Below are 14,052 nucleotides of genomic sequence, written 5' to 3' on the forward strand. Positions count from 1 at the left end.
CTTGCTGGGCTTTGGATATCCAATTAGCAGTCAGTACTTCAGAGTTCTGCCATGTCAATTTTAAAAAAATCTTTATATTTGAGAGCTTTTGGGCACATTTAGACAGACGTTATAAAGATGGCATTCCTGCTTCAGATCCTTGGACATCTTGCAGTAATTTCTAGGCCTTCTTGGTTGTGCAAAGTCACAGTCAAGTTGATAAGATACTCATCTCTACGGCACTGAGCTGAGTGAGAAAACTGATGCTGTTTCTGTGTTTGAAAAGAAACAAAACAGAAATAAGTCAAAAGTCGGGAGCGGAGGAGATCAAAGCCAAGTAACAATGCTGCTTTGAGCAGAGATGCCTGCACAGTCCTACTCAGCCATCCATGTGTATGCTCTCATCAGTGTGTGTGTTCGTGCATCTCTAACTCAGGAACTAATTCTGTTCTGCAAGGTGATTCCCACTCCTTTCACGAGGAGTGGTGTCAGCTCTATTTTTATCTGATGCTGCACAGCCCAGAGTGGTGTTGTCTAACCTGAGTGTTCCTACATTAGCCCCACATGTTCTCTTCTGGTGATACGCATTTACAATTTAGAGGGGTCTCATCAAATTTATTTATACAGGGTAATGAAACTGCCCCCATGCTTTTTATATCATGATACTTCATAACACTAATGGTCCTTTGAATATACTCCTTCATCCTTACTTTACTGTAAGTTCTTCTTTTGAAGGAGCTTAGATATAAAACCATGCATCTGTGTAAATCTTGAGCTGGCATGTTTTCTGCTGTTGTTTTCTAAGCTACTTTGTATCTCAGTTCATCCTGAAGCACAGCTATGACTTTATTGAGCATATCAGTAATATTTCAGTGCAGTGTGCCTGGTCACTGCTGAATATTGTACAAGGTGTTAGGCCTGGGTGCCAGGACCGCGTGGGCACGAAGAGCCTCCTCTCTGGGAGCTTTTCTTCCACTTTCCTTCCAGGGTCTGTCCCTGATGGTGCAGTTTCTGCTCCAGTAGAGTCTCTGTCCCAGGGCAGAGTCCCAGCGCACTGCCCCTGTACAAACAAAAACCAAAAACGCTCTGGCCACAAAACAAACTCCATGTGGCCCAGAAAGGAAGGACAGATGCATTATGCAGTGTTCCCTCTTCCACATCCCAGTGGTTTGATGGATCAAATCACAAATCATCTGCGTCTCCCTGCATGCCACTTGGTGAAGCTCTCAATTTTCACTCAGTCACAATGGGATAAGAATTGTCTTTGGATGTGGAAACATCCCAGATCTTTATAAGAAGTGGGATTAAGGTTCAAAATGAACAGTATAGTGTGGCATTTGGTTAAAGTGCATGCTCAGTCCTGCTGAAAATTGTTTTGCAAAATCTCTTTCATAATTTAATGTGCAGTGAGGCCCCTGTGCCCTAAATCACAGTGTGTCAGGTACAGGTTAGAAGTGGTGAAATGCATTTCTCCTGAAGTTTTCTCTCAATTTAATGGTGAAAATTCTCTTATGTCTGCTGCTAATGCACATTCTACACTGAACAGTTCTGTGGTTTATCCCTGATGACTGGATAAACCTCAGAATTGCCATTTGTAGTGGTGTGATTGCATAGTGGTGTGATTGCAGGCTTCAGCGATGATGGCAGAAAGCTGATTTGATTGAACAGGACATTGCCAAGCAGGATGAATGATGCTGGGCAGCAGGGACTGGTGTCCATATAGGAAGCCTGGGGTTCCAAACAGCTGTACTTGTGCAAAACCATCTCAGTGACACAATGTTTTTAATTACAAAACCAAAGGTGGGGTGAGGAGGGGAAGAGCTGCTCCCTGGAGTCTCCTGTACATACCATAGTGCTGCTGGTTGTTTCAGATCCTGAAGAACATGGAGTCTTCCAGAATTGTTCAGCCACACTTCCTGGAGTTCTTGCTGTCTCTTGGCTGGTCGGTGGACGTAGGGAAGCACCCTGGGTGGACTGGGCATGTCTCAACAAGCTGGTCAATCAATAGCTGCAGTGATGAAGAGGGACCTGAACAAGGTAAGGCATGGTAAATGGTGTAACATTAAATTAAAATGTTTTGTCTCCTCTAGGATATTTTTTTTCTCCCAGATACCTATCTGAGCACCTGCGTACTTTTTTTTTGGATAAACATGAACATTTACTAGAAAGGAATGTGTAAATAGACTAAGGTTCAAGCCAAAGCGAGGAAAAGTAATGTCAGTGCTTGTTGTTGGGAGAAAGTAGTCTCAGCAAGAAACACCTGTATTCTGTACTTCTGGCAGACTCGGTGGGTCTTCATGTATAACCCCAAACCAGTATTCATCTGAAATTGGATACAGATTATAGTGCGTATCAGCAGATGTGCTGATTTTTATTTTATTTTTAATGTTCTATAAGTAGATTAAAATGAGATGTTGATGAATACGTTAGCTGTAATCATGCTTGCTAGTAAGTAAAGAAAACAGGCCCCTGTTTGTAGGTCACTGAGGCTGCAGCCTACACACAGCTCTTCTCCTGTCCTGCTTAATTTAGTCTGTTCTTTTCCACTACAGCAACAACTCCTCTGGGCTTGTCTTATACTATGACCAACTAAAGGCTTTTCTGAATAAAACTATGCATGATAGAAGGTTTGAAATGTTGGGGAGAAGTTAAGAGAACAGAGGCATGGCTTTCTCAGAACAAGTCAGGAGAGGTTACAAAATGGCCAGGGCTTGGTTTAATATTTCTTTGAGGATGGGGTTGTTACACTTTACTCTGAGGCAGAGCCCTCTCCCTTCTTTTTGCGGTTGGATTTGTCAATACAACTGCACAGATGACAGTGCCCTGAATTAGTGAGGTAACCTGTTTTAATATGTGCTTTTTAATGTGGATGTTAAAAGTTCACTTTGAACTTCAGCTGTTTGGATTAAGTAATAGACCACCAAAAAGATTAATTAATTGGTGAAAGAAAAAAGAAAAAGCAACCAATAATGGGAGTGAAGGAGGGCTGCTTCTAATCTGCTCTGCTGCTGGGAAAAATCAACAAGTGGAGTTGCACCTTTACTTTAAATCTGTTGCTTCAGATTTTTAGCCATTGCTCGCTACACTTGGACAAGCTTGTGAAGAATGCTTAGATTTTTTTCCCTACTCTCTGCTGTGACTAATGTTGTTTTCTTAAATGTGTTTTCTATTTGTGGATGGTTCTGCTTAAAGCAAAACACACACAAAAACAAACAACAAAAACACAAACCTAAAAGAGCTTCCAGTGAGATGTGATTAAAATAAATTCACGAGCATGTGTTTTGGCCCCCCTCCCCCCCCCGCAAAGGCAAAGAAGCAATTGGATTTGGGTTGAGATGATGCTCCTTGAGAGCAATGGGCTTGAGAGATGCAGGAATGCTTCCCTGTTGGTAAAGCATGACTCAGAGGTCTGCATGCCTCTGGCCACTTCTTTGTGTCAGAGTGTTGAATTTCTCTGCTCCAGTGGTTTTGCTGAAGCAGCTATTACAGGGGCTCTTCTGTAAACTGGTGCAGAGAGATAATTCAGCTTAAAGCCCTTGCGATTCTTTCTGGAGGAGGCATGGGGAAGGAAAAGGTGTTTTTGTTAATTTACTTATAGCATGGCTCCATCAAAGAATCTATAGAAATTGACTTAAATTCCAGAATAGTGTCTGGCTGAAGCTGTAAATGCTGTAAGCTGCATTTGGAAATTTATTGACAAACTGAATGGTGTCTGTCTTAGAGGAAATGGGTATAAATAGCTACTGAATGAATGCTTGTAGCAGATGCTTACTTATTGACTACTGAACAGACTACTGAATCCAAGGAAAATATGATAAAGTAAGTATAATTTAAATATTTTCAAAATGAAATTTCCAACCCAAAATGCTATTTCCTTCAAGATATCAAAAAAATTTCTTTGAGAGTGGTTGTTCGCCATGAAAATTGACTGTGAAATCTTCTGATTTTAGAATGAGACTTGCATGATTTCTTCTCATTTTACCTTGTATTTGAAGGTCGTCTCCTGAGGAAGTGCACAGAGAGGTAAACCTGCCTCTTAACTTAACTTTCCTTTTCTGCCTGTTTCAGACGATGTAATTATTTCAGAAGATGTTGGGGCAAGTATCTTCAATGGGCAGAAGAAGGTGCTCTACTATGCTGATGCTTTGACAGAAATAGCTTTTGTTGTCCCATCACCAGTGGAGTCCCTAAGTAAGATCATTTTGTGCATGCTATTTAGAGGGGGAAAAAAAAGAAAAGAACGATTTTTTTTTTATCTAGAAAGCTGTGTCGGAAGCAGAAACCAAATAAGCAAACTAGTGGTGTGAATAGCAAGATCCCTGCCAGAAAAGTACTGATATTTTGATTTAAATATCCAATATCCAGGAGTTTTTGACTCCTTCTGAGACAGTATCTGTTCTGTACCACTTTTTCTCAGTCTAGGCCTCAGTATATATCCAGGTTTGCGTGACAGTATCTGTTTGCCTCGGTGTGTTTGGTTGAACATCTGAGTTTGGTCTGCAGTCATGATACTGTAAAAAAAAAAAAAAAAAAAAAAAAGCCCATCCCTGCCAATGAGTTCAGAGCAGTTCAGCTGGCAGTGCCTTGATGTCTTTATTTCCTTTCACTGTTCTTGATGACATGTTCCTGCAACTCATGGAGGAGTATTTGCCTAATTGCTCTGTAGGTGAGCAAGAGCTTTCATGAAGTCTTTGGAACCAGTGCGCAGAAGTCTATTTGAGGAAGTTATATCCATAGAAAGGAAGAGACTGTGTTGTGTAGGAAACCATGCAATCAGACAGGATGCTTCTAAAATCCATAGGGAGTGCTTTAATTCCATTCAGTTTCTAGAATGACTGTAAATTGTCCACTGCTGAACTCTCCCTGATTTGAGTTCTATTTTGACTTGACTGTATATCCATGTATATAAGGTTTCAAAAACCTCACCTTTTTCAGTTGCGCAACTGTACATATGATGACAACTTAGTTTTTTTGGCAGAAGGTAAGACAAAATTCACATTTCTTTCGGTTACAGCTGATTCACTGGAAAGCAATGTCTCTGACCAAGAAAGTGACTCCAACATGGATCTGCTGCCAGGAATATTAAAGCAGCCATCTTTGACACTTGAACTCTTCCCCAATCATACAGACAATCTTAATCCCTCTCATCGGGTAAGGCAAAACTTGCACTGAAAAATGGCTTTCTTTTGTTTTGATATGGTTTGTTATGTTTTACTTTGTTTTGAAGAAGCACACTGGCAATCCTACAGCATTTTTGATAGTATACGATTCAGTTTCCTAGCAGTTGGAGTCACTCATTCTTAGATGTTAATTATTAACAACAGCTTCAGTCCTGCTAGCATTTGCACCTGCAGTAGGAGATTGGTAGATTACATTAATTAAATATAAATTAATATAAATTAAACAGTACTAAGTAGAAACTTCCTGCATACTTAAATTTTGAAATATATGCAGGAAAAAGTGTATGCAGTATTTACAAAGTAATTCAGACTCCAGTCCATGCTTGGAAATGTAGGATGGATTGACATGAAGACTTCTCATACTTTGCCAGTTTAAAATAGCATGGGTCAGTTGTGGCTGAATTATCAAATGTGAAGTTGCTTTTGTATGGTAGCAAAACAGAAAACGATGAATTTCTGTAACAGTTAAAGGATTTACAGCTGCTTGTTTACTGTATAAAATTCACTTCCAAATGTACTTAGTTATTGATTTAAGATCTTTGAGAATGTTTAAAAAAAATGGATGAGTTTTTAAGATCATTAAATGACTAATCTAAATAATTGCAGTTGCCTGAATGCATTTTTATTGGACTTACTGCAGAAATTGGCTATTAGTAGAAACACAGTAAAACTGGGGACAAATAAATTCAAGTGTAAGGCAGGAACTTTAGTGTAGCTCACTGGATTGGATGGGGAAATTAGCAATGAAAAGCGCATTTCCTTGGGCAGTATGCAGATTTGCTCTGAAATATTGAAATAATAATGGAAATATCATAAAACACTGCCATGATAGATGTGCTGGGTCTTCCACAATAGCATGGGAAAACAGCAGTGCACGTGCATGTTTCCTGGGAACATAGAGCAATTGAATTGAGTGCAGCTCAGATATATGCAACAAAGCTGGGAAATAAGGGATAATTGACATTGTTATCAATGTCTAAAGAAAAAAGAGGCTTTTCTCTCATTTATGTTGAATACAAGTATTGTGGAGACCCAAATTACTGCTTCTAAGTGGGTAGTTCCACTGCAGCTGTCCCATCTTAATCGTTGGCGGAGGTTGTACCTGTCTGAGATCTGAAAGACTAAGGAGCAACTGTGGAGATGCTATAGATAAATTACTGGACTTATGGTGTTTGCAAATGCTGCTTTTCTTTTGTGTTCAAAACAGCTCAGTCCTACTTCCAGATCCAAGAAGGTGCCTCAGGGCCGGACCATTCCACCAATGGGACCTGAAACCAAAGTGTATGTGGTGTGGGTTGAACGTTATGATGACATAGGTGCGTAGAATTCTTATTGTTCATTAGCGTAGCAACAGAACAGAAAAACAGAGGAAAAAAATTGGTTTCATTCCTCTGTTAAAGAATGCTAAATCATTATTAATTTCTGTAACTGACACTTAAGATTCTAAAACTGTTCTGATATTTAAGTGATGGTCCATGAGGTGTAAATGAATCGCTGGATATAGGTCTGGAGATATGCACCCTCTCCCGAAGCTTAATGTATAAGGCTAGTGTGCGCCCCCGTTACTGAGTTCTTCTCAGCTGCTGTCTACTCAGAATGGAGCTGTTATGTTTCCTTTAAAAAAAACGACGTTCTGTCTAGTTTTACTTTTGATCAGCTGGTTTTGTGCTGAAGGGATCATCAGCTTCCTTGTTTTGATGGTACCTTTGAAACTTTCTACTTTGATCCGTCTTGTGGGAGGGCTCATTTACTCTTTGCTCAGGGTGCCAGTTTGGATGGTGCTGTGTGGTCCAGTTTCCTTTCTACATGCCGTTATTCAGGCAGTGTCCTGCTCCTTGTGCTAAATTAATGCTCGTTGGGTTGTTGTTTCCTCCCTGACTCTGGATGCTGAATGTCCTGGGAGAGACCCAGCTTCGTCCATTCTGTTATAGCCATAATGTGGACAGTGGTGGGCAGCTGTCCCCCAGGCACGAGGAGTCCTTCGTCCCCAAGAATTTCTGCATGCTGGTTCGAAGCCATGGGCCAGGCTTTAGTGTGATGTGAGAGCATGTCTGTACTGACCTAGCTTGGTAGTGTCTGTAAGGCTGCCAGCAACAGATTCTATTTTACATTGTTTATTCTGCCTTTGTTTCTAATCCTAGTTCCTAGTTTAGCAGTAAGAGAGGACCTCAATTAACTCCTATTCCTCCCAGAGGAAAGCAACCAAGTGAGTAGAAGAGATCAGAGGAGGCTTCCCATTAATTGCAGGTGTAAACTTTCCTTTCCTACCAAGGTCTCTGACACAAATATTTTCTTGTCCACAGCACATAGTGCAGAGCTTTGCCTGGGATCAAAATACACACCAAGTTCTGCAGCATCACCTCCTTACCCAACCATTGGCGCAGAGGGTGTTCCCTTAGCTCCGGGAGTCCCTCAACCCCTTCTGTTCCTGAGCTGCTATCCCTTTGTGGGTGATAGCTAAAGCCAGCTCACTGGAGAGACAGTGACTGCTACACACGCATGTTTCTGCTCAGCTGCTTCTTTCAGCAGCCATGGGAATCTCCCAGAGCTATGGGCCTGAAGATGAAGAAATGAGTCTGTGAGCCTCAGTAAGACTGGCAGTTGGATGACTGAGGGAAGGCTCTTGAAAGTTTCTCCTAGCCCAGAGGCTTTGCCTTATGCTGCTTACATTTTTGGCTTTTGTCTTATGTTTTATGAATCTGGACAGAGGAAAAAACTGACTTTGTAGTCTAGGCTATCGCCCTTGTGCCAACTGCCAGTCCTCCCTCTTGCTCCATCTCAAAATACTTCTGTGCGCACCCCCACCCCTCCCATTGTCTTCCTCTGCTAGATCCAGGTTTTGGGTGCACTCAACACCCCAGTTCTAATGCCAGAAAGTATTTTTGGGCCTTACACTCTTTCTAAGCTTCAGCCCCTAAAAAAAAAATGGATGCAACTACCACAATCCCGTTCCAGGGATTCAAGTTCTTATTTATTCCTTCTGCACCTTCATTATCCAGGGACTTGTTACCAAGTGCAAGGCAACAGAGGGGTAGGTTATGGTGAGGATTTGCAGAGACTGGACTCAAGGAACAATGCCACGTTTGCCAGAGCAAACTGTTATTCCTATGTGGAGTGCTCAAAGGAACTACAGATGTGAGCAGTGGTATCATTTGAAGTTCCAAGCACTGTTTTTGAGGCTGATATTTGCAGATGGGAAAAGAAGCTACTGAATAATAATTTGAAAGTTTTTCTTGTTGTTGTGAAACACTTCAGCTCCTTCCTGTTCTCATTGTTTTTCTGGAGATTTTGACCTTTGGGATTAAGAAAATTGAGGGTCTGGGACATGGGTTACCTAATCCGTTGAGCACTGGATGAATGAGGTGTGCCTGTATACTCCATGTACTGCTTATGCTTAAAACAGACCAGCAAAAGACTTGGCATCAGCTGTGTTTCCAGAACATTCATGGCATAAATGCTTGAGGATTGCATCGTTTTAACTAGTGATAACTCATCTTTCTTGGTACCTAAATAAATAAAACTGGGGTAGTTAAACTTTATTCCGTGCCTCCTTTTCACATAGAAAACTTCCCCCTCCCTGATCTGATGTCTGAGACGAGCACTGGTGTAGAAACTACAGCCAACAGTAGCACTTCCGTAAGGTAAGACTACTCTTATTTTCATTATTTTTCTAGATTCTTGCGGACAACAGTCTAGGCTGCACTTCAGAAGCCATAAATGAATTTATTTACATTCTTCAGCTTTCACAGGGAACCCCCAAAACTGTAGGCAGTCTTATTAAAGACAGTTGAGTTCCTTTAGTGTTTCTGTTGGGAAAAAAATATGAAAGGGTTTTTCATATTGCTGTGGTGTAAACATAAATTAAATAATAGAATGTGTAGTTTTATTATTCAGTCTGTGATCAGCATCCTTCCTGATTTTCTCCCTTGTGAGGTAGTTAATGCTACATACATGTCATGAGGCTTAAAGCCCTATGTGGAGGACTTTGAAATTCTGGTGACAGAAGATCATAGAAACAGTATAGTTGATATAACTGATTTTAGGTCCAGAGAATGCACACAGGAATCATCAAATCATTAAGGTTGGAAAAGCCCTCCAAGATCATCTGGTCCAACCATCCCCCTACCACCAATGTCACCCCCTAAACCATGTCCCTAAGCACCATGTCCAACCTTTCCTTACACACCCCCAGGGACGGTGACGCCACCACCTCCCTGGGCAACCCGTCCCAATGCCTGACTGCTCTTTCTGAGAAGAAATGTCTCCTCATTTCCAACCTAAACCTCCCCTGGCACAACTTGAGGCCATTCCCTCTAGTCCTATCGCTAGTCATCTGTGAGAAGAGGCCGACCCCCAGCTCCCCACACCTTCCTTTCAGGTACCTGTAGAGAGCAATGAGGTCTGCCCTGAGCCTCCTCTTCTCCAGACCAAACACCCCCAGCTCCCTCAGCCGCTCCTCACAGGACTTGTGCTCCAGGCCCTTCACCAGCTTTGTAGCCCTTCTCTGGACACGCTCCAGGGCCTCGATGTCCTTCTTGTAGTGAGGGGCATTGCTGTAGACGCACTTCAGTTGTGCCATTGCCCTCACCCTCAACCCTGGGACTCCACCCCCAGGCTCATCTCTATCAAGACTCATTTCCCCCCTGCCCTCCCTCCTGGTTTAGCCACAAGACATTTTTAGCATCCTTTTAACACTTAATCTATGGATGAAAAATGACCGCTTTAATTGAAACACTGCTAGACTGATGAACTAGATTTAACAGCCATATATTTTTCCTTAAGATCTGCCATTCCTGAGAAAGAAGTTCCTGTGATCTTCATCCATCCTTTAAACACTGGCTTATTCAGAATAAAACTACAAGGAGCAACTGGGAAATTCAACATGGTTATCCCATTGGTGGATGGAATGATAGTCAGTAGGAGAGCTCTTGGTAAGCTAAAGATGTTTAGGAACACCTGTGTTTTCTTTTGTGTTTTTTTTTTTCTTCTCACATGGAGGCATTTCAGTGACTGGTCCAATCCATCCCATTTGGCGTTGACTAACTCTACCATCACAGAACATTGCAACTACCCTGCCAGCAACATTTTTGTTTGTACTCCTTCACAAAAAGTAAATACAAAAGGAGTGTTAATTCCAGTTTTGTTCATGCTGTGTGTTTCCATTTTTCTGTTATGCTGTTAGTGTGAAATCTGGCTAATCCCAGCAATTTAATACAGAACAGAGTTAAGGATAGCTCAGGGACTGTGGTGTGTGGGTGGTGATATATCTGCAAAATGCATGGTCTGGAATTTTTCACTGGAAGAAGTACCGGGCATGACAGCACATCTTTATTTTGTTCTTTTTGCAGCAACAGTGGAAGCAGGAACAGCAGAGGGAGCAGGTGCTTAGCAGTTAGCTGGCAGCATTGCTCAGTCGGCTGAGCTGTAGCCTCCACTCTAACTGTAGGAATCAGGTGAGGGCATGGAAGTAGTAATGGAGGAAGGAAAAGGAGCAGTTTAGGTGGGAGAGATCAGAAATGTGGCTCAAAAATGTTTATCACTGGGGGCCAAGGTGCTGATGTTACCTGACTACCAGAGGATAGTGTTGAATTTTGAATTGTGCTAGCATGCTGTGTTTGGTCCTTGCGGTTTAGAAATAGGATTGCAATTAAAAGCCACAGAGATTGTCAGGCCTGTGTTAATGGGTGCATGTGTGCTATCCACCTTCTTCTGGGTTCCTGGATATATTAATGACTCAATCTTGGGTATCTGTGCTATTATAGATTCAGTAACTGGAAATCTTACTCCAGTAAAAGCTATTCCCAGGGCCGATCGAAATGAATAAACTCACATTAGGGTACTTGCACATAACCATAAAGCTAATGTTGTGTAGGGATCTGTTGGGGGGTGACTTCCAGGTTCTGATTTTGCATGTCATTCAGTGATGGGGAAATTAAAGCCAGTTTGGGCTTTCAGATAAACTTTGTGAATTCAGCTGATGACAATGGCTTATACTAATAAAGAACACGGTGCGTTTTCTTAGGGTTGTGCTGTCTTTTCTGGAGCAGAACGTAGTGAAATTTGTCTGACCTCTAAGTTCAGCATTTGTGGTTGTCAGGAATCAGGTCCTCTAGATAAGGCAAGCAGTGTTTGTTGCAGTTTCACTGACACTTCTATAGGCAGAAAATGAGTTAACGGACACTTTTTTCATAAAAGTTGCATATGAATTTAATTTTGGAGTAGAAGAAAGTTTACTGCTGGTTTTGCCTAAATATTAGCTACTTAGGTTCTGAACCTTCTCCTCCCAGCCATATGCAGAAGTATGAGTTAGGGAAGGGCGATAGCTGTGGCAAAGCCATGAGGGCAGAGAAAACTGTTTCTAGCCACAACCCATAGTCTTTCTTTGCCCCCATTCAGAGAGGATGGTTCTGTCATCCCTGCTGGTGCTGTGATGGGTTCTGTATTCTTGCTGTTATCAGTGCTCATATGGCTCCCCAGTGTTACCTGTTGCCACCTCAGACCCAGCTGAACTCCACATGTCCTCATGCAACGTAGCCTTGAGCTGTCATACTGCTCTTATGGTGTTGGGGTCCTACGTTGTTTCCCCACTTGGTCCTGAGGGAGCTGTTGCAGGCTGCTGTGCAGCACTGGCAAAGCAGGGAAATCTTCCTTCTCCTCCAGCTGGATTAGAGTATCATAGACTTTGTCCCTTTCTTATTTGTGTTTGACAGTAGAATGGTCTCACAGCCCTGGGGACCATGATTATCTGTTACCAACTGGTCTTTCAGAAAAGTTCTTGACTTGGTGCTGCTAAGCATCTTCCCCTAGGTTTCTAGATGGAGTAGAACCCAAAACTTTCTTTATCTGTGAAACCAACACAGGGGCACAACTTAATTTGTTTAAACTTGATTCCAATGTTGTTTCTTTTTCAGGTTTTCTAGTGAGACAAACAGTAATAAATATTTGTCGGAGAAAGAGGCTGGAAAGTGATTCATACAACCCCCCACATGTCCGCCGAAAACAGAAAATAGCAGACATTGTCAATAAATACCGGAACAGGCAGCTGGAGCCAGAATTTTATACCTCACTTTTCCAGGAGGTTGGGCTCAAGAACTGCAACGCCTAGGCCATTATCCTTCCAGGACAATCAGATCAGAGCTTGGTGGCTACAGTAATGAAAACAGTTAAATAACAACAAATTTCCTCAGCCCTCTGGAATTCAGGAAACCCATATTCTAGCACAAGTCAGCAGTTACCATGTGGGAGGAATGAGAAATGAATCAAAAACATTGCAGTTGGGATATTGACTCAGTTCACCTACCCTCAAAAGATTACTGAATTCCAATCTTCCTGGATGCTCGCAACATAATCTTTTCACCCAATCATCTATTCCAGACTAATTAGGAACTGTCTCATTCTGTGAGAAAACGATCAAAACAAAAATATCTCTGCATATAAGTATGGATAACAAAATACAAACAAACCTGCCTTCAGACACCTTGCTACACCCTCTTGTTAAAGGAGAAAGGAGCAGGGTCTCTCCTTTGAGGAGAGACTTCTTTCTGAGCATTGACTATCCCTGCAAGAACTTGAGAAGTTTTCAACCCCCCTTCAGAGTACAACAGAAGATACTTCGCTGCTTGTAACCAATTTGTGTACCAAAAGGAGGAAAAATGTTCGGAAATATCAGATCATGAAATTCGTAGGCAAGATGCTGTATTTTACAGTATCCTCCTTGGTTGGGCATGAGTCTATCTGCATACAGCATTTCTGTCATACTGAGAATGAACACAACACCTGAAATTACCGGGCTTTCAAACATAAGTTGTTACTAGATAAGAGTTCTTGGTCATATAAAAACAAGATTTTGACTTTCAGGTCTGTTGCAAAATGTCACATTTAATTTTAGCAGCTTGATTTTATTTTTTGTGCAATACTTATTTTGAAGGGTCCATAGCACCTAGTCACCGTTTCCATTAAAAGCGTAAACATTGCTTGCTTTCCTTCCATTGGCTTGAAATCTGAGATTCTGGGGCTGCCTCCTGCCTGCCATTTTTTTTATAGCATAAGTGTTTTTTGCAGCTTCTACACTTCTCAGAAGCTCCTATTACAAAGGGTAAAACAATTCAAACAGAAAATTCAGGAGCTCTTCTTTTTTTCCGTTAATTTGCTATTTCATGAAAGTCCATTTGGAGTTATAACTTAAAATTGTTTTGAAGCTACTGTGCTTTCTCACTGTCGGCAGCAGTGGTTCCTTTTCTCCTAGGTCAGAAGGTTTCCTTCAGACTGCTGGTGTCTCTCCTGACCCTACTCAGGTAAAATACATGAATTGCTGGCTTTCATCCCATTTGAAACAGGCCAGTGTGGATTCAGTTCTCTTTGGCCACTGGCAACTTCAGTTCAAGTGTTCTGTTACCTCTGTGGCCACATTGCTGTCTGCTGAGCTCACAGCCAACAAGCTGTCCTCTGGGAGTAGGTTTTTGAATGAGGATGCAGATAAAACTTAAAAAAAAAAAAAAAAAAAAAAAAAAAAGTAAAAGGCGTACTTTCTTTTTCAGATCACTGCTTTCTCATATGTTCAGGACTTGAAGGTTGTGCTGGGAAAAGATGTTTACAACTACAAATTTAATACTGGGAATATAAGAGCTGCAGTGGGCATTTGCATTCTTGGGAGTGCTTTCAAGCTCCCAGCGCAATCTTAACTTGTGTTGCAGTAATGAATCATCACTGATGCTCCTGTGTAGGTGCAGTTTGTGATCACTGGCAGCAGCATGTGTTCTTCTCCTTCCAATAAGTAGATAGTATAAGAGTATAAATGTAAGTAGGAATGTAAGTTATTTTTCAGAAGCTTTTTAATATGTATTGCAATAATGCCTGTGAGTCATTTAATTTTGATATTTCAGAGTTAATTTTT

At 41.6% G+C, this 14,052-nt stretch overlaps 1 protein-coding gene across 4 annotated transcripts in view; it reads left to right on the forward strand.

Moving 5' to 3' along the window:
- The window catches only part of RALGAPB (Ral GTPase activating protein non-catalytic subunit beta), a 67,354-nt gene extending 53,677 nt beyond the window's left edge, over positions 1-13,677 (forward strand). For all 4 annotated transcript variants that reach the window (XM_066978321.1, XM_066978322.1, XM_066978324.1 and 1 more), the window contains 7 exons: positions 1,851-2,016; positions 4,048-4,170; positions 4,994-5,130; positions 6,367-6,475; positions 8,722-8,800; positions 9,942-10,090; positions 12,071-13,677. In XM_066978321.1, the coding sequence (XP_066834422.1) occupies positions 1,851-2,016; positions 4,048-4,170; positions 4,994-5,130; positions 6,367-6,475; positions 8,722-8,800; positions 9,942-10,090; positions 12,071-12,264 (957 nt within the window). In that variant the 3' untranslated portion in view covers positions 12,265-13,677. The remainder of the gene's footprint in view (positions 1-1,850; positions 2,017-4,047; positions 4,171-4,993; positions 5,131-6,366; positions 6,476-8,721; positions 8,801-9,941; positions 10,091-12,070) is intronic.
- Positions 13,678-14,052: the final 375 nt, after the last annotated feature.

This window comes from Anser cygnoides, chromosome 16 (genome assembly GCF_040182565.1).
Source record: "Anser cygnoides isolate HZ-2024a breed goose chromosome 16, Taihu_goose_T2T_genome, whole genome shotgun sequence".
NCBI classification, from domain to species: Eukaryota; Metazoa; Chordata; class Aves; order Anseriformes; family Anatidae; genus Anser; species Anser cygnoides.